The sequence below is a fragment of the Tenebrio molitor genome, chromosome 5, assembly GCF_963966145.1.
Source record: "Tenebrio molitor chromosome 5, icTenMoli1.1, whole genome shotgun sequence".
NCBI classification, from domain to species: Eukaryota; Metazoa; Arthropoda; class Insecta; order Coleoptera; family Tenebrionidae; genus Tenebrio; species Tenebrio molitor.
Window position 1 is genome coordinate 20,180,715 of NC_091050.1, and position 20,949 is coordinate 20,201,663.

General features: G+C 37.1%; 2 protein-coding genes across 2 annotated transcripts; both read left to right on the forward strand.

The window, feature by feature from the left end:
* Positions 1–3,370: 3,370 nt before the first annotated feature.
* Positions 3,371–3,943, forward strand: LOC138130408 (uncharacterized). The gene has a single exon (XM_069046851.1). The coding sequence runs from the start codon at positions 3,371–3,373 to the stop codon at positions 3,941–3,943; it is 573 nt and encodes a 190-aa protein (XP_068902952.1).
* A 1,322-nt stretch (positions 3,944–5,265) lies between these two features.
* Positions 5,266–19,311, forward strand: LOC138131352 (probable multidrug resistance-associated protein lethal(2)03659). Its single transcript, XM_069048322.1, has 9 exons — positions 5,266–5,416; positions 14,801–14,909; positions 14,962–15,197; positions 15,248–15,676; positions 15,734–15,890; positions 16,030–17,861; positions 17,920–18,150; positions 18,202–19,151; positions 19,203–19,311. Exons 2-9 carry the CDS (start codon positions 14,818–14,820, stop codon positions 19,230–19,232), a joined length of 3,957 nt encoding a protein of 1,318 aa, XP_068904423.1. The 5' UTR covers positions 5,266–5,416; positions 14,801–14,817; the 3' UTR covers positions 19,233–19,311.
* Positions 19,312–20,949: the final 1,638 nt, after the last annotated feature.

Below are 20,949 nucleotides of genomic sequence, written 5' to 3' on the forward strand. Positions count from 1 at the left end.
ACCAGCACAGGTAGAAAGTTTAAACGCTCATTCTATGAGGTCCCAATCATCAATTATTTTGTTATCAACCGCGATCGTTCTCATAGAAGATCGTAATAATAAGTCACATAAATGTAGAGCTCTCCTGGATGCAGGGTCCATGAACAGTTATATTACGTCATCATTTTCCAAAAAACTACGTCTACAGCAGAAAGCCGTAAATATAACCGTTGGCGGAATTGGTCAAATTTCGACGAACATCAAACAGGCCGTCCAGGTAAACATCAAATCTCGGTACAATAAGTTTTCGGCGATCTTAAGTTGTTTTGTTCTGGAAAAAATAACCGAAAATCTTCCCCTGGTGACCATAAACATGTCTGCAATAAATATTCCAAAGGAATTACAGCTAGCCGATCCGAAATTCTTAGAAACTGCACCAGTAGACTTACTTATCGGGGCTGATTTGTTTTGGAACCTTTTATGTCAAGACCGCAAAGAAATAACACTGAAGAACCATAACAAACTAATGCTGCAAAATACCCATTTAGGTTTCATTGCGGGTGGGTCACTAAATATGAACAATAACAATAGCTCAAGCACCTGCTCGCTTTCTCTAACGTCGGTAAGCGATATTTTAGAGAACCAGGTGCAAAAATTCTTCGAACTAGAACAATGCAGCAACCCTTCCGAACAAAAATGCTTTTCAAATGAAGAGATTATGTGCGAGCAACATTTTATTCAAAATACGTGCAGACAAACAAACGGAAAGTTTCTTGTTAAACTGCCATTAAAGAATGATCCTCCAATTCTCAAGTCAAACCGCGATAGTGCTGTAAAGTTTTTTAACAATCTGGAACGAAACCTAAACAAAAGGCCTACACTAAAATCAGATTATGTGCAATTCATGCGGGATTACATCTCTTTGGGTCACATGGAGGAAGTTCCGGGTTGCGAATTAAATAAACCGAACTGTACATATTTGCCTCATCACGCGGTACTCAAGGATTCTACATCGACCAAGCTAAGAGTTGTTTTTAACGCGTCATTTCGCTCAGCTGATGCATTAAGTCTAAATGACAATCTTATGGCGGGACCTACAATCCAGCCAGAGCTTTTTGCAATTTTGTTGAGATTCAGAACTTTTAAATACGTCGTAAACGGGGACATAGCTAAAATGTACCGCATGATAGAAATACATCCCGATCACACTGACTATCAACGAATTGTTTGGCGCGAGAACACCGAAGATCCGCTAAAAACGTATAGATTAACCACTCTAACCTACGGTACAAAACCGGCCAGTTTTATAGCAACAAGATGTCTTAAAGAACTAGCTCTTCAAAACGTAAATCAGTACCCGGAAGCCGCTAAAGCAATTCAACAGTATTTTTACGTAGACGATCTTCTGACGGGAGGAGACTCACTTGAAAACCTAATCACTTTACGAGATCAAATAATTCAAATTTTAGCTCATGGTGGTTTCTTATTACGTAAATGGGCCGCCAATCATCCGGCATTAATTCCAGATAGTCACGAGCCTAATCTCAACGTCAGTTTCGATAAGGATGCTTACACTAAAACGTTAGGGCTTTTTTGGAATCCTAATCACGATTCGTTACGGTATCAGGTAAAACAGTGCGACATTCCGAAAAGACTAACAAAACGCGAAATCCTGTCTAAAACTGCCCAGGTATTCGATCCATTGGGTCTTGTGGCGCCAGTAGTAGTAAAAGCAAAAATAATCCTTCAACAATGCTGGAGTTTGAAAATTGGATGGGACGATCTATTACCTGACAGTATTTATTGTGCATGGGTTAAGATCTTGCAAGAACTCGCTCACTTAAACGAAATCGAAATTCCCAGAAACATAATAAAATCAAATCCCGTACAGGTGCAACTACATGGTTTTGGTGACGCATCACAAATCGCATATGGCGCTGCTGTCTATCTAAGAACAACCGATCATAGTGGCAATCATCAAGTTCATTTAATTTGCGCTAAATCTCGTGTGGCTCCTCTTCGCGCGGTTACGTTACCACGCTTGGAGCTGTGTGCCGCCTTAACGTTGTCGCGATTATTTAATACAGTTTTACGAACGATAAATGTCAAAATTGATCAGCAATTTCTCTGGACAGATTCCACAGTCGTTCTGGCATGGATAAACGCTACATCTTCAAACTTACAAACATTTGTAGGAAATCGAGTTTCCGAAATTCAAACGCTAACGGATGCGAAAGATTGGTATCATGTCAAAAGCGAAAGTAACCCTGCGGATGTACTAAGCCGAGGTGCTTTACCTGGTCAACTCAAAACTAATAAACTGTGGTGGAACGGTCCTGATTGGCTGTCAGAAAACAACGACACTTGGCCCGTATCTAACGTAAATCTTTCGGATATTGAAATTCCAGAACGGCGAACTGTCACTCTGACCAATATTCATTCTCGCGAAAGACAACTACCGCTTCTTACAAAATTTTCAAATTACAAAAAAACTGAACGCGTAATGTCATGGGTATTACGGTTCATCAACAATTGTAGGAAGCCAAACCAAAGGCAAATCTCTAGTTCTTTAACATGTGAAGAATTAAAAGATTCCATGAAGGCCATTATGCGTTTAATTCAAGAAATTGCATTCAACGATGAATTAGCTTGTCTTAAACAAAACAAATCGATTAACAAGAAATCACGTTTACTGTGCTTAAATATTTTTCTCGACAAGAATGATAATTTAATTCGCGCGGGAGGTAGGTTGCAAAACTCATCCTTAACTTACGATGTCAAACATCCCATCGTGCTACCAAACGATCACCATTTGATTAAGGCATTAGTCAAACACGTGCACATTGAGCAACTGCACGCTGGTGTTCAGGGAACTTTAGCCGCGTTACGTCAAAATTTTTGGATAATTTCTCCACGCAGTGTGGTACGCAAGATTTTGCACCAGTGTTTGCAATGTTTTAAAGTCAAACCAAGCGTTATGTATCCTATTATGGGTAATTTGCCCAAATCCCGTGTCGAACCAACCAGACCATTTTCAATCAGTGGCGTAGATTATGCCGGGCCTATTTACATCAAGGAATGTCGTGGTCGCAGTAAGCGTACTGTGAAGGCATATATTTGCGTCTTTGTCTGTTTTTCAACTAAAGCCGTTCATTTAGAACTAGTTGGTGACTTAACGACTCAAACCTTTTTGAATGCGCTAAAACGCTTCATATCAAGACGTGGTCATGTGTACCATCTTTATTCGGACAATGCTACAAATTTCGTTGGCGCCAATAGAGAATTACTGGAACTAAGAACATTTCTAAAGTCAGCTTCATTTAGTCAAATTACAGAAAATCTGGCTAATAAGGGTATCTCGTGGCATTTCATTCCCCCCAGATCCCCGCACATGGGCGGTATTTGGGAAATAAACGTAAAATCCATTAAAGGTCATTTAAAGAGAACAATTGGAGAAGTCGTGCTTTCCTACGAAGAATTGTATACCCTGTTAACAAGAATTGAAGCAGTCCTAAACTCCAGACCTTTGTGTCCCCTGAGCAACGATCCTAATGACCTTAATCCCATAACCCCTGGTCACTTCCTCATCGGAGAGCCATTAACTTCTATGAGTGAAAGAGACCTTACGACGACGAGGATCAACCGATTGACGCAATGGCAAAGAGTGGAACAGATGAGGCAGCACTTTTGGCACCGCTGGCAAAGGGAGTACCTTGTTCAAAACATCAATCGTTCCAAGCAGCTCCGTGGTTCCGGTTCCAGACCGTCCACCCCCGCCTTGGAAGTTGGTTCCATGGTGATTCTAGTTGAGGACAACACGCCGCCACTACAATGGAAATTGGGACGCATCGTAGAACTTCATCCCGGAAGTGACGGTGTTGTGCGCGTAGTGTCCGTAAAGACTGTCAATGGCATCTTTAAAAGAGCCACGCGAAAGGTGTGCGTTCTGCCAGCGAATGAATAGACTATGTTTGTATCGTGTAAATATTTGTTATAATTATGTATTAACCCTTTTTTTACAATTGACTTCAATGTTTGTATTTTTAATGTTTTTGTGTCATGTTTATTATGTAACAATCCTTTTTCTAATAACCATGTTCGATCTTTGTTAATTCCAATATTTTTGAAGTCCGTGCCTTCAAGGGGGGCGGTATATGTACAAAATAATGTAATTTTGAACATTATTGTTAGAAACAGGTACTGTAGCAGGTAGTCCTGCCTACTTTCTTTGTGAGAGGGGTGAAATCACCCACCCTTATTTAAGTCGGGATATAGCGGTAAAAACCAGAGTCTACCACTATCCTTGGTACTTAACACTTGTACATCAACATTTTGTCATACAATAAAGTTTTTAAGTAGTTATACAAAGACGACTATATCATTTGAACGGCTAATATCACCACCCAACAGTGATTAATCGTTCAGCATTGTTTCTACTTTATTTACCTAAAGCTATATTTAAAGAAAAGTGTATGATCTCAACGGTGAACATGCTTTACTTCGTTATCTCTATTTTAATTCTTGACAACACAATGGAATTAAGAAGAGATTAAAAACTGGGTCTTATGTGTTTTGTTAAGTTTTTAAATTATTATTTTCTTCCCAAAGAAAAAAATTAAAAGCAAAATTAGGAGTATGCGATTCACGATACACTGCCACGCAAATGTTGACAAAGGTGAAAGATGGATTAGGGACAATACGGAACTCACAATACCTTTGAAAGTGTTTGTTCAAACTCTCTGAAACGTCTTCCAGCTGGTCAGTGCAAGGCCATACAAGTTCTAAATTTCTAGGAAGAAATACAATATACAAATTTATACAATCCCACTTCTCGTTGTTCGACCGCTGGATAACCAGATTTCGTGCTCCTCGAAAAAGAATGGAGTCTGCATGGAAATACATATGTACCTATTCGAATCATCTGAGATTTTAAAAGTACCAAACACAGTGAGTATTGGTATCGATCAAATGAAACCACTGACTGTAGTTAAAATTTGATTAAAAATTCATTCAGTCATGCCTTTCCCTCTCAGAAACAAAGCGATATCTTTGTCAATCAAGAGACGATGTAAACATTACATCAAGACTTGACAAAGTGATTACTTGCTCCGTTCTGTTTCTGTTAGTAGTGAGGAAAGAAGAATTGTAGTGATATTATGGAGACGTAACAAAGACAGAAAAAAATCGTTAACTATGCATTATCATCTGTCCCTGTCTGATATCAAGCTGAAATGCCAATGCTAAGGATTTATCGCGCAGCACAATGTAGATAAATATTGCTGGCGGATAACCAGAACCGTTCACGAAACTACTCAGTCACCGCTCACCAATGAGATGAGGTGGCGGGTGCTGTGTCTGTGAATGTGATGGATAGTCGATAACACAAATTTTATTTAAATTTTATTTATTTCATTTATTTTACTACTTATCTTAACCGGTGAGTCGAATACATTTGTTCATTATCATTAATAAAAATAGTTTTTATAAATCAGTAACGTGTTCACATGGTAAAGTAGTGATCATGGATCGTATGCGCAAAAAACGAAACGAGTTCACTGATTGGTAACTAATTAGTTTATGCAATGTAACATTGTGTAACCAGTGACAGCCGAGAATAATTAATTAGATTTTTTTTTTAAATTTTATGTCACGTCATCGTCCTCTCTTGGTATAAAGGCTTTTATTTCGATTTTTCAATTATGTAGGTAAATATTAAATAAAACAAATTCCAAGTTTATGCCACTATTTGTTATTAGTACCTAAAGTCCATTCACGTTGGATTTTCCTCTCAAGGTCAAATAATTTAATTTTTTGGCTCCGTAATTATGTTTTGTAAATAGTGACATGCAGGTAAACATCGTTCAAGTTGGATTGAGCATTACTAAATCGCATTATGTTGGTTAGCTGCATGTCACTATTTACAACATAATTACAGAGCCAAAAATTAAATTATTTGACCTTGAGAGGAAAATCCAACGTGAATGGAGTTTATGTGGCCAAGCATGTGTTTATGACATAACCTAAAAATCTACGGATGGCTGGTGATACATACTCTAATTTTTTTCATTAAAAACAAAAATACAAAAAAGTGTATGTATTGGTTAATGTACAGTGTCCGGACGAAATAGTACCGGACAAGTCGACCAGTACAACTTTGCGTAATACCCCACTCACATATAAACACGATTCAGCTGGTTCGTTTTCAATAACAGGGAACCACCTGAATCGTGTTTATGTGCGAGCGAGGGATTACGCAAAGTTGTACTGGTCCACATGTCTGGTACTATTTCGTCCGGACACTGTTAATGTATGTATACTCTGTTTGTGAGGTCGATGCAGCTAAGCCATAAAACGACCGAAGCGTTGACAGATTCCAGTGCGTCCAAAACATTTCATGAATAATTAATTATTAGCAGAAGAATTAATATTTCTAAGAAGATGAACTTTTTGGATTTCCTGCTCTAAAGTAATATCAATATCCCTTACCTAGCATCTTCCAAACATCATGTTTTCTCACTTTTACGCCCGCACACAGCTTTCAGAACGAGGATGGCCAGTTGGTAACGTAAACCGAGCGCAGTATCTTCCCGACAAAAGAAATTTGCATATGCGTGTGTTAAGCGGTGATTATTATTGATTTATGACAACCCAGTTTTACGACTTATTCCCAACAATATCAAAAACCGACTTTATGTTACTGTGCGTTAATTTACAGTAAGCATTTCATATGCGATATATCGGGTGACCGCGAAAATTGTTTCATGACCCCTTACAAAGCATTATTACAAAAGTTCAAAAGTCATTGTAGTTTTTTCTTTTTGGAAATCACTGAAAATTTGCTTAACTTTTAAATTGTAGTAAATTGGAATTACGATTTTGAATAGGCAAAAAAATTTTTTTTCTACAACCGTCAAAAAAACGCGACATTTATGCATCATTATCAAGTCGCAAAGTATGTTATTTTTTGATAGATCAAAAATAGTTGTGAAAAAGTTTCCTTGGATGGTTTAATATTTTTTTTCTAATTTTGACATATAAAGTGACACTTCAAAATTAATTGACGTTTGGAAATGTCACACTTTTCGTAACTGGTTACGAAAAGTAAAATCTTTCCTAACTGGTTAGGAAAAATTTATTGTATCATCAATTTGACACTGTCATATTTTTTGTTTTTAAGCAAAATAACCGTGCCTACTTATCTACTTGATATTTTAACACAATAATAATTTATTATTAATGAAATTCATTACTTCGTTTAACGTTTGAAGAAACTTTTTTTTTGTCAAAATTAGAAAAAATCTTGTACCGGGTGGGGTATCGTATACGCGCACGCGAGAAATCGCGACTTCTGATTAAATAAAATTGTCGAAATTTTTCAGACTTACCTGGCTATTGGTAAGGTACATTTCATAATTTTTTGATAATTTTTCACTTACAAACAAAGCCAAAAAAAAATTAAAATGTACTATCGCGGCCATCCAAAAGTGAACGTTTTTTTTTATAGTTTGATATTTACTTTAAATCATAGGCGTCCTAAAATGTCAAAGTTTGACACTAGCGATAAAAAATTTATTGAAACTATTTTTTTTAAATGCCACATCTCTCTCCGATGCAGACAGCTAGGACTATTGCTGTGGCGAGAGAATTACATTGCAGTAAGACTTGCATCTTCAATATAAAGAGGGGTTGGCAAGAAAACAGGCTTGAGAGGCAAATGCGAATAGGTGTTAGAAAGGTTTCTTTACTAAAGTTTACTTTCACTTTAATAATGTATTAATTACTTCTCAGTCTCATTTTTATTATTACAACTTTTTATTATTAAAATAGTAACGCCTGTTGCACGAACGCCAATGAATACAGCCTGATTTAATCTAACGAAAAATACGGAAATTTTCGCAAGCTATCGTTCACTTTTGGATGGCCGCGATTGTAAATTTCACCCAAAAAGTCAAATTCTGATTTGTATACTAACCTACCCAGATTCACTTCCTACAATTATTTATGAAATCTACGGAAAAAAATACCAATTAGATTTTGAATTAAACGCAATTTTACATTTCAACTTTCAAAATGATTTTTATTTATGACCTGCTACTTGTGCTATCGTAAATTTAGGTGACAATGGAAACTGTCAATTTTATGGCAAAAAGGTTTAAAACGGAAATTATACCATTGTGCCGTAAATCACCCGTCTGGTTTACGTTTAAATAAAAAAGCGAATTATTTAGCTAACCAAGTCAAAATTTGTGATTGTGCCACCAGGGTTTGATGGGCTAGCAGATACAGATTCATTTAGTGTAAAAACTTTATAGGTAAATTAACAGTTAATTTCAGAAAACTAATAAAACTGTTACGGCCTTATTTATTAACAAAAATTTTTTAAAAAATTCTCAAATATACCTTATCAATAACTAGTCACGTATATAAAATTTCGCCAATTTTAATTAATTAGAAGTCGCGATTTCTCGCGTGCGCGTATACGATGCCCCACCCGGTATGTAACACGTTAGGAAATGCAATTTTGTGTAACTCGTGTGATTTTTTAAATATTCTACACGTTACACAAAATAACGCATTTCCTAACTGGTTACATAAATAGCTATTTTTCATAGGGTGTTTTCGAAGTTGAGGCGTTCCTTTTAACATGTGATAGAATGCGTTGTTCTTAAGAGTTTTAGCCAAAATCACCTTAGTAAAATGTATACGGCAGTGAAGATACAATAAGTTAATTTTTTTGAAATTTTTGAAACCGATCCTGCTCAAATTTGCGCTGATTTGTTAGAAATTGGAATTGACAAAAAAAAAATCAAATGAGCATGGACGTTAATCAAAAATACTGTCAGAGTTGTCATCTAATTAGTCGAAATGGCTTTATTATTAGGAAAATAATGAGCTCACAGATATGTTGCAAATGTATGGGCAATGTTATCACGTTATCAGAATGCAGCTGCGGCGTCCAGAGAGTACTGCAAAGCGATTTCCGGAAAGACACCATGGGCCAGGTTAGTTATTAATCTAGTACAGCGGAGAAATGGAGAGGACCGGACTCAAAACTTTAGAAAACAATCAATTATCTCCGTTAATACAAACATTTTACTAAGAAGATTTACGCTAAAATTCTTAACAATAATGTGTAGTACCTCGTGTTACAAGGAACGCCTCAACTTCGAAAACACCCTGTGAAAGTAGTGAAAAGTAGTATTCAATTTTATTTCAGCTAAGAAAAAATTCAAAAAAAATTCAAGAAAAGTTGGTTTAACTGCTGCTACAAGACGTAACTACGTATAAAATTCGAATAAAATTTGTATGTATGTATTTCTTGTTCGTTTATAACTAAACAATTATTGAATATACAAGGTGACTGACGAAAAACCTTTGACGCTGTATCTTACTTATTCTTTATTCGATTTGAATAAATGACACATCAAATGAAATAGTTCGAAAAACACTTCATTATTTTTCTATTCGATATTTTTTTCGACATCTATTTTTTGACAGACGATAGCCAACTTTTTTTTTTCAAATTACACTCCATACAGGGTATTTCTGAATTTCTTTTTACCGCAACCCATTATACACATTGCAACAATATCTTGATTTCAAATTTTGAAAATACCTAATTATAACTGAATCCACGATGGCCCTTAGTTCTGTCTCTTTGACGTTAAAGCAAAAAATCTTTGACGAAAAAACTGACATGCTCCTCATTTATGGAGAGTGTGGAAAGAATTCTGTCGCCGCTGCGGATGTTTAGAAGCCGATGGTAGACACACCTTTTACATTAACTTAATTTGTTAATTTATGTGTTGAATTTTGATTAAATACAGGTTATCTGCCAATCTGATATTTTTCACAAATCTATCCAACTTACTTTGATTTCTAATTTAAAAGAAATAACACATTTGATTTAGTACGGTGCGATCAATTAAAAAATAAATCGAGTCGGCGTGTTATCTATGGCAACCCATGCTATAGCATAGGCTCCAAAGCAAACTCGATTTATTTTTTAAATGATCGCTGGGTAGTTACTGCCATTGGTATTGCTGGTTGCGGCAAAATAAAAATTCAGAAGTACTCCTCTCGTGAATAACCCTGTATACACTGTGCCCATTTTATCGGTTCCCGCCTTAAAACTACAAACTAGGCAACACAATTTACTTTTCGGAGATTCCTGTTTAAAATAAAAATCTATTTTAGGGTGTTTAAAAACGAGGTAGTTTTGGGTGATTTTCCCCGGATTTGTCACGGTTATCCTGGGACACTAGTTCGCGGCGGGTCCGGAGTCGGCCAGTTGGGCCAACCTATAAACCTGCGTCGAGTAATGTCAAGTAAATGGTCAACTTAATCCCATGGGCCTATTGGGCCAAGCTTGTAGGTAATTAGTTGTTCTCAATAAAAAAATTTAATTCCTAATTTCTTTGAAATTGGTGTAACAAAAATTATATGGGGTATATTAGCGTTTTTTTTTTGTGGTCGGAAAAATATCGTGTATACCACGCGTTGAAAATTCTTTCATTTTCAACTCTTGATATACAATACAGGGTTATTCACGAGAGGGGTTATTTATGATTTTTTTTTGCCGCAACCCATTATACACATTGCAACAATATCTTCATTTCAAATTTTGAAAATAATTATAACTGAATCCACGACGGTTCTTAGTCCTGTCTCTTTGACGTTAAAACAAAAAATATTTGTCAATTAGAAAAATTTGTTTTTACAATGACGACGAAAATTCTGATATGCTCCTCAAATGGAGAGCGTGGAAGGAATTCTGTCGCCGCTGCGGATGTTTAGAAGCTGATGGTAGACATTTCGAACACCTTTTACATTAACTTAATTTGTTAATTAAATACAGGTTATCTGCCAATCTGACATTTCTCACAAATCTATCCAACTTACTTTGATTTCTAATTTAAAAGAAATAACACATTTGATTTAGTAGTTATTGCCATTGGTATTGTTAGTTGCAGCAAAATAAAAATTCAGAAGTACCCCTCTCGTGAATAACCCTGTATATTTTTTATTAGTTCTTATAAAGAATCTTCTGAATATTCGTGCATTAAAAGAAAAAACAAAAAATGTATTTTAATTGAAAAAAATTGAAAATCAAAAATCAAGTAATCAAATTTGTAAACAATACAAAATCTATTCTAGTTACTCAAAATTTCCTCAATGCTGTTGCAGACACTGTCGTTCCCTTCTAGAAATGCCCACCTTTGCATTCAGTAAAAAAATTCTGGGTTTTTCCTGACATACTCCCACTTTTTCTTAACCTTTTTTGGGTACCTGGTGGGGTCAAATAAACATTGTCTCGAAAGTTTCGAATGAATATAAAGAAATCCAATGGATTTAAATCTGGGGATCTAGCGGGCCATCGAATAGCTCCATGAGCACCCATTCATCGTTCACCAAAATGACCACTGCTAATGGTATCTCATCCAGAAAGTTGCTTATTTCGTTTGATAATAAATAATACGATATTTTGTTTGATTGAGACTGCTATCAATAAAAAAAGGACCCACTAGTCCATGCTATCTCCAAAAATGCCACACCACACGTCAACACTAAATCGTCTTTGGAAATTTTCTTCCACGGCAACATTATTATTATTATTAAACTGTTTTGACAAATGCATATTCAGAGCTTACTTAGTCATTTCGAGCATTTAGAACAAACTTCTCTCTTATTTATTTTGGTCACTAGATTTTTAAATTTCGTACATTTACTCTTTAATTTCTTGACTTTTGTTTAATGAATGGGTATAACGGGTGTTTTTTTAAATTTGGCGTCGAAGTAGGCGTTGAACTCTCTATTGTGAACGCACTATACAGGTTACGGATCACGGATCAGCTGTTTAAATCTTACGCTTTTACCGGAGTGGTGCGATCTCAATCGACTCTCCAACGCCTACTTCGACGCCAAATTTTAAAAAAGATCCTTTGGTTCTTTACATTTTTATATTCAGAAGACAAATCTCTACAATACTAAATAAAGAAAAAGGTACAGTGCTATTTGAAAAAAAGAAACTGATGTTCATCTGTCAAAAACTGGACGCAATAATTTTTTTTTATTTAGTTGGTATAGTGGTGTTTTGAAAATTATTTCATTTGATGTGTCATTTATTCAAATCGGATAAAAAATAAGCAAGATACAGCATCAAAGGTTTTTCGTCAGTCACCCTGTATTTTGACGGCGTCTTCACTAATACATAGTTACTTTACCAAGGGGGTATAGTATATAACGGTATTAGGCCGATATGGGTTATGTAACAGACGAGGTTGAGATATTGTAAAATCGAGGCAGAGCCGAGATTTTATAATCAACCGAGTCTGTTATATCCATATCGGCCGTATGTTGTTTTATAGTTTTCTTTATATCAATAATACTTAACATTTAACGATGATTTATTTGTAAGACTGACGTTTCTCTTTATTTCAAAAATTAAATTTAGTTGTCATCTGTGCCGTAACCGTAGCAACGGTAGCAAAAATAACGGCCTCGGTCTGATAATTTTGAATAACGGCCTAGTTTGTTATGGGTATCATATCAATCAAGCATTGAGTACTGATAAATCCTAATAACAGTATGGTATAAAGAAAAAGTAATAACGAAAAACATGTAACTATTTTTGTAGTATTCGGAGCGGTTGTTTAATAACGGCATATCTACTATCTCAGTCGAATTAATTCACTTAAGACTTATACACTTTGCAGTTGCAAAAAATTCTTCTGATTTCATGTTTACATGTTGTGTTTTTTTATATTTTCAAATTGCGTATATTTCCCAAACATAACCTCTGTGTAAACAATCGGGGTGCACGTGGTCCTCAATCCTCACCACAGAACACTGTTGAATAGGTGAGGAAATTCTTTTACAACCGACAGGGCGACAGGTCAATGGTCACTCTCCTTAATGAAAATCAAGATTTCAACGTTTTCAAAATCACTAACCCACAGACTAAAGATATACACTGCCGCTCAAAAAATTCCGGACACCTACAAAACTATTATTTTGTGGTACATGAAAAATCATGAAATCTCTTAAATTGTGTTTAAATAAGGAACACCATCTTTACAATGAAAAAACGAAATGAAGAAAAGTTAAATTAACAAAAATAGTGGAATATTTAATCAATTAACATGCAATTAAGACCTACAATAACACTACTAATTCAATATTAATAACGACCGCGAGCTCTTATAACGTCTCTTAAACGATTTGGGATGCTTTGAATGAGAGTAACAATGTAATCTTGAGGTATTTGAGCCCATTCTTCCTGCAGAGCCACTCTTAAGCCATTCAACGTCTCCCGTCGGGGTTGGCGACGTCTCACTCTTTTGCCAAGAAAATGCCAGACGTGCTCTATTGGATTCAAGTCGGGACTATTGCCTGGCCACGGAAGAAGTCGTATACCAACTTGTTCCAAATATCGAACGACAATTCTCGCCATGTGCGGGCGAGCATTGTCATCCATAAAAAGAAAATGCTCGCCAATAAATGGCGCATAGGGAACCACATGAGATTCTACACATTCCAGGATATACCTAAGTGCCGTCATTGCGCCGTTTTCAACAAACATCAAATCGGTGTGGGCCTCTAAAGATATACCAGCCCAGATCATTATACTGCCTCCATTGTATCCAGTTCTGGGAGATATGCAGCATTGACTGTATCGCTCTCCTGGTCTTCGCCACACCTTTTCACGACCGTCTGGTGATCTAGGACTAAATCTGGATTCATCTGTGAAGAGCACGTTCTTCCATTCGTTGTCGCCCCGATTAACATACTGGTGTGCAAACTCAAGTCGAGCTCTTCGATGTCCTACCGTTAATCTAGGGCCTGTAGCTGGTGTTTTCGCAGACAAACCTCTTTCCTTCAGTCTCCTTCGGACTGTTGGGGCTGAAATCATAACTCCACGAACATCAGCTAATCGTCCAGCAAGGATAGTTGATGGCAATTTCCTATCTCGCAATACAGAAAGACACAGAGAACGGTCATCTCGATCAGTTGTGGACCTGCTATGATCAGATCCGGCCCTCTCGTGAATCCATGTGTTTCACGGAACCGCGAGAGTCCGTCTTACACAGTACTTCGCGCTCGCGGTATACTCGTATTAAGGTGTTGTGCAATATATCGCACACTTCGGCCATCGTTGTTTAAAACTACAATTTGGGCAGCAATTTCAGGTAGCATGGTACATAAATGAGTCAAATCTGTCATCTGAAATGTAGCTTTGAAAAGAAAACACAATCTAAACATAAAGCAACTTTGTAAATGAATAGTTTTAGATAGGTACGCATAAAGTGCGAAAATCACTTAATGCAGGTGTTGCCCTAAAGAGTACAATATAATAATTAGCACTTTCTTTTAAAACCCTGCTAAGTCATTAATTAATTAATTACTTGACTTAAATTTTCACAAAAAATAAATTAAGTACATACTTTAAATTTAAAAAAATGAAGCGTCCGGAATTTTTTGAGCGGCAGTCTATATTGCACTAACCTAACTTTTAAAACTGACATTTGTTAATTGAAATCTCACAACGATTATATTGAATCACACATGCTTACTTTTACGGCCGTCGTCAAGGCAACGGCTGCGAAATTCAGTTTCGCGGCCTGCTCTAGGCACGCGAAGTGCTCATTTCGCGTACGGTTGCACACAAAATATATTAATATTATTTAGAAAGTTACCTAATTTTGTAAATTTAAAAGTCATCACTCATCAGTGACAAGACAAATACAAAAAAAAAACACGAAATATGATTTCAAAATCAAACAATTTAAATTATGTTAACGTATTGATCGATTTATTTAAGTTTTCAGCGGCCCTGCCATGGAGGATAAGCAGAGAGCACATCTCAATCAAAGAAAACAAACCCTTCATCCAAAACAAAGAGCTAATATTTTTTCCAAAATATTTTTCTGGTGAGTATTTCATATTTTCAATGAGTATCAATACCGAACGAAATATCTGCAGTTGGGCTCTGCCTTTGTTCGTAAAGGGCTTCAAAAAGAACCTCGCCGAAGAAGATCTCTACGGACCTCTCAAAGACCACGAATCAAAACTACTAGGAGACAGATTAGAAAATGCTTGGATAAAAGAGGAGAATTCTCGCAGGAATCCGTCGTTCTGGAGAGCGCTGATAAGAGTGTTTGGCAAAGAATGTGCCATGTACGGCCTGATGTTGGCCCTAATTGAATTTGCGATCAAATAAGAACAATGACTGACATTTAACCACAAAATCATTTGACCGTTTTCAGAATATCTCAACCTCTGTTTATTGGAAAGTTGATGGAATATTACACCCCCAATCAGAACACCATCACCAAAAACACTGCCTACATATACGCTTCTGGCATCGTCGTGATGTCTTTCTTTAACGTGTTACTTGGTCATTCTTACATGCTGGGTCTGCAACATTTGGGCATGAAAATCCGCGTAGCTAGCTGTTCTCTGATCTACCGAAAGTCTCTCAGACTGAGCAAAACTGCTTTGATAGAAACTACAGTCGGTCAGATGGTCAATTTGTTGTCAAACGACGTCAATCGCTTTGACTTTGCGGCCACACATGTACACTATTTGTGGGTTTCCCCGATCGAAACCATAATAGTCATATATTTTCTCTACACCATGCTTGGACCGTCCTCCCTTACTGGGATCGGGATTCTGCTGTTATTTATACCTGTCCAAAGTGAGTAGCTTATCGTTGACTCTGTCAACTGGTACCTATTGATGTTTTTTGTTTTAGTGTACTTGGGAAAACGAACATCTGTGTATAGATTACGCACGGCGTTGAAAACGGACCAAAGGGTACGCCTAATGAACGAGATAATTTGCGGAATTCAAGTTATCAAAATGTACACATGGGAAAAACCATTTGCAAAATTAGTTGAAGTGGCCAGGAAGTATGTGCATGTATGAATCTTTATTTATCATCTCGGCTGAAATTTAGCTACTTGTTCGATTTGCTCTCGAGGTGGTCTAAGTCTCGGCATATCTTTTCCATGAAGCCTAGTGTGCTGATTTTAATACTTCTGTTTTCAGGCTAGAAATCCAGCAGATCAGAGCAACTTCGTACATTCGCGCTATCAACATGTCTTTCACAATATTTTTAAACAGAACAGCCATATTTTTGTGCATCTTAACATATGTCTTGACGGGTAATACAGTACAGTCGCAGTACGTCTATGTGTTGACGTCATTCTATGGGATGTTGAGACAAAACCTGACGATGTTCCTGCCACAAGGTGTCACCATTTTGGCCGAAACTCACGTGTCGGTAAAGAGAATTCAGAAATTCCTGCTTTTAGAAGAAATACAAAACGAAAACAGACACCTCTATGGGATGAAGGGATACAAGGGCGAGAAAAAAAGCAAAAGTGAGAAGAACGGATCTGTTTCTTTGCCTCAGATTCTTGACATTCCCACAGAAAAATCAGTTGGAATTTACATGGACAGTGTCTCAGTGAAATGGGTTTCAACCTCGGCAGATTATACCTTGGGCAACTTAAACGTGAACGTTGGTTCCAATCAACTGGTGGCCGTGGTGGGTCCTGTTGGAAGTGGCAAAACCACTCTTCTCCACGTGATTCTAAAAGAACTGCCTTTAATCAAAGGCAGCTTGGATGTGGGAGGAACAATCTCGTATGCGTCACAAGAACCTTGGCTTTTTGGTGGCAGCATCAAACAAAATATATTGTTCGGTCTGGACATGGACATGAAGCGCTACAAAGAAGTAGTCCGAGTTTGCGCACTGGAACGCGATTTCTCTCTGTTCCCTTACGGTGATCGTACCATAGTTGGTGAACGTGGAGCTATGCTAAGTGGAGGACAAAAAGCGAGAATCAATCTCGCCAGAGCTATATACAAAGATGCCGACATTTACTTACTGGATGATCCATTATCTGCTGTTGACACCCACGTAGGAAAGCAATTGTTCGATGACTGCATCGTTGGGTTTTTGAGCAACAAATGTGTGATGTTGGTCACTCACCAATTACAATATCTCAGAACTGTAGACAGGATTTACTTGCTTGAAAACGGAAAAGTTACAATCAGCGGGTCGTACAACGAATTGAAGAATTCTGAAGACGAGTTTCTCAAATTGTTAGAAGGGGAGCCACAAGAAGAAGAAGAAAAGAACAATGCTACTGTGAAGAAGGCCAAATCTTCGAAAAATTTGGAGAAAATTGACCTTCCAAGTGAAGTCAAAGAGCAAAGAGGAACCGGCAACATATCGAAGAAAGTCTACAAGAGCTACTTAAGAGCGGGAGGAAACTTCGTCGCATCTTTGTTTCTAGCTGTGTTGTTCATTTCGGTGCAGGTGGCAGGAAGCGGCGCCGATTATTTTTTGACATTTTGGGTCAACCTCGAACAGAGTCGATTGGAAAACAATTTGTCACAGAGTTACGACAACAAGAGTAACGCAAGCAACAAAGTAGAAGAAGAATTTGAAGAATTTTTCTTCAATTCGCAGAGCTGTTTGTACATCTACAGCGCACTAGTAGCCTTCGTGATCTTCATGTCTCTGACTCGATCTCTCAGTTTCTTCACATTCTGCATGAGAGCGTCGAGAAATCTGCACAATCGCATGTTCTCAAGAATAGTGTATACGTCGATGCGGTTCTTTAACTTGAACTCGTCGGGGAGAATTCTTAACAGATTCTCGAAGGATATGGGGTCCATTGATGAAACTCTTCCGATCGCCATCATTGATACCATCCAGATTGGGATGATAGCGCTTGCCATCAACGTTGTTATTGCTACAGTCAACCCTTGGATCATGTTGCCCACAATCATCATATTTGGGCTGTTCTACGTCTTCCGGGTGATCTACTTGGCTACCAGCAGGAATCTTAAGCGAATCGAAGGAACAAGTAAGTAGTAATGGGGGCACTGAAAGTAAATAAAAGTTATTGATGTTTTGAATTTTAGCTCGCAGTCCCGTCTTCACTCATATGACAGCGTCTCTACAAGGTCTGACGACCATTAGAGCTTTTGGGGCACAAAAAATTCTAAGAACGGAGTTTGATCAGCATCAAGACTTGCACAGTTCAGCTTTTTATATGTTCTTGGGTTGTAACAGAACTTTCGGATTTTGGTTAGATTTCCATTGCGTCATCTACATTGCTTTGGTAACACTCAGTTTTCTTTTCATGGGAACTGGTAAGTTGTTCACGACTCAAACCTGGTGGAAATTTAAAAACATTCTTTAAGAAACATTTGGAGGAAATGTTGGTCTGGGAATCACGCAGTCCATCACGTTGACAGGAATGCTGCAGTGGGGAATGAGGCAATGGAGTGAACTGGAAAATCAGATGACCTCTGTTGAACGTGTCGTAGAGTACACGGAAGTTACTCCTGAACCGGATGATGAAACCAAAAGACCACCACAGTCCTGGCCCACCGAAGGAAATGTCGAGTTTAAATCTGTCTCAATGCAGTACGGACCAGATGAGCCAACGGTGCTGAAAGAGCTCAACTTTAAAGTTAAATCAGCGGAGAAAATAGGAATCGTGGGAAGAACCGGTGCTGGCAAGTCTTCGCTGATTTCTGCTCTTTTCCGTCTGACGAACACCGAAGGAGAAATTTTGATCGATGGTGTCGACACAAAACAAATTTCTTTGCAAAGTTTGCGATCAAAAATCTCGATCATTCCGCAAGAACCAGTATTATTCTCGGGCACGCTGAGGAAAAATCTAGATCCGTTCGACGAATACAACGACGACCAGCTGTGGGAAGCTTTGGAAGAAGTGGAACTGAAGAGTGCCATCTCTGACTTGCCGCTAGGTTTGCACACTGTTGTTTCTGAGAGAGGAACAAATTTCAGCGTCGGCCAGCGACAGTTGTTGTGCTTGGCCAGAGCTGTGGTGCGCAGCAATAAAATTTTGGTGTTGGACGAGGCCACAGCCAATGTGGATCCTCAGACTGACGAGCTGATTCAAACCACCATTAGAAAGAAGTTTAAGGATTGCACAGTATTAACGATAGCCCATCGGCTGCACACCGTGATGGACTCGGATAAGATTTTGGTGATGGAGGCCGGACGTGCTGCAGAGTTTGATCATCCTCATGTGCTCTTGCAAAATACGGAAGGGATATTGTACGGACTTGTTAGACAGACTGGCAAGGGGATGGCCGAGAATCTTATGAAAATCGCCGAGGAAGTAAGTATAATACCGTTGCTTGTCCAATTTTTTAACGCATTTTTTTTTCAGAGCTACACGTTGGATCTTTCTACAATGTGATCAATTTGAAATAAATATTTTTGTACCAGTCAATATATTTATACCGTACTTAAAATATAAAATAAATAAAAATAATATATTTCTGTATTTATATAAAGTGTCCCAGAACTCGACGACAATCTACATAGATTTCAAAAATGCAAACGAAAGAAAATTAATGGGTTACATAACATAGTTGTGAGACGTCTAAGATCCACCAATTCCAGAAAGGGAACTCTAGGTGAATAGAATCGGTTGCTATAATACTTTAACGTGACTCTGGCGGGTCAAGCAATAAAAACATAAAATTCAAATTAAGAGGTCTTGGGACACTGTTGTTTGTCCAATGTGTAATATCATATTACATAAAGTGCATCTGTTGCGCGTGAATCAAAGGCGAATAATTATTCTATGATTTATTGAGACACACACTAGATATTTGCCGATCTCTCACATACAAAAATGACTTCCATTTCATCTACTGTCAAGCTCTGAATTATACAGGGTTATTCTAAATGATTGTAGTGTAATAGTGTGCCGAATTTCGCGAAAAAATCTAGTCATGGTCAGAAAATGCGTCTTCCGCCGACAAAAATCTCCCTTGCGGTGAAAAACCACGTTGACAAAGCTTTTGTTTTTGTTGGCAACACAAATTAATGAACAAAATGTCAGAAAATTATTTTGACGTTTTCCGAAATGGATTTAAAAAATCGATTTAGAAACGACTCCAGCGGTGATATTGACTACAGTGTCAAAACAATTTGGAATACAACAGGTAAATTGTTACAGGAAAAGTGCCACGATGAATATAAACTAACCTTTAATCCGTTTTGTGATGTTGTTATGAATGTTTGTTTGAATTGTTCATTCGGGAAATTGTCTAGCCAAATAAACTAGGCAAAAATGAATAGGGAATTCCACAATTTTTCTTGGAAAGCAAAATAATTGCCCCAATCCTCCCACATATTCTTAAACACAAGATAAATTTAAAATGTTACAAGTACTTGAAACATTACATTTAATGTGGATATTAAAATTTTTTTAACACATTTCATTACAAATTTTAAACGGTATTTATAAAAAATTCAAAAAAGGAAAAATTTCCTATTCATTTTTTCGGAAAATTTTGATTTTATTAGACTCAAAGTTTGTTGCTTTAGGCAAAACCACTCGACCATAACGGGTCTCGTGGTTATTGCCAAGCAACAAACTTTTCGTCATAAAATCAAAATTTTCCGAAAAAATGGGAAGTCTTGTGATATTGTTTCTGACAAAACATGTAAACAATGTAAAAAAGCAGTTAGGAATTGTACCCGTTTATTATGTGTTTGTGGTAGATATTATACTAGAACTAACTTTAAGCCTTTGTTTTTATATGCCTTATATAAAAACAGATTTGCATAAAAATGGACTGAACTTATTTGTTTGCTAAAAATTGTTTATTATTATTGCTTTGATTTGAATACAATATAAAGTATTACATTGATTATCGGATTCATATACATTATATTTTTGTTGATATGAAATCGTTTTAGAGATGGGGTATTCCAGCTCCATCAAGAAATTCATCTTTAGCAGATCTCCATTTCTTCCTTGATCTTCTCAAACACATACTCGATGCTCGGAGAATAGGGCAAGTTAAACGAACCCTAACCCAACTCATAATTACGCTATAAGAGTTTTGCCAACGATCTGCTAATTTGTTTGCCAATATTTTGAAAAAATTGTTAAATTTAAC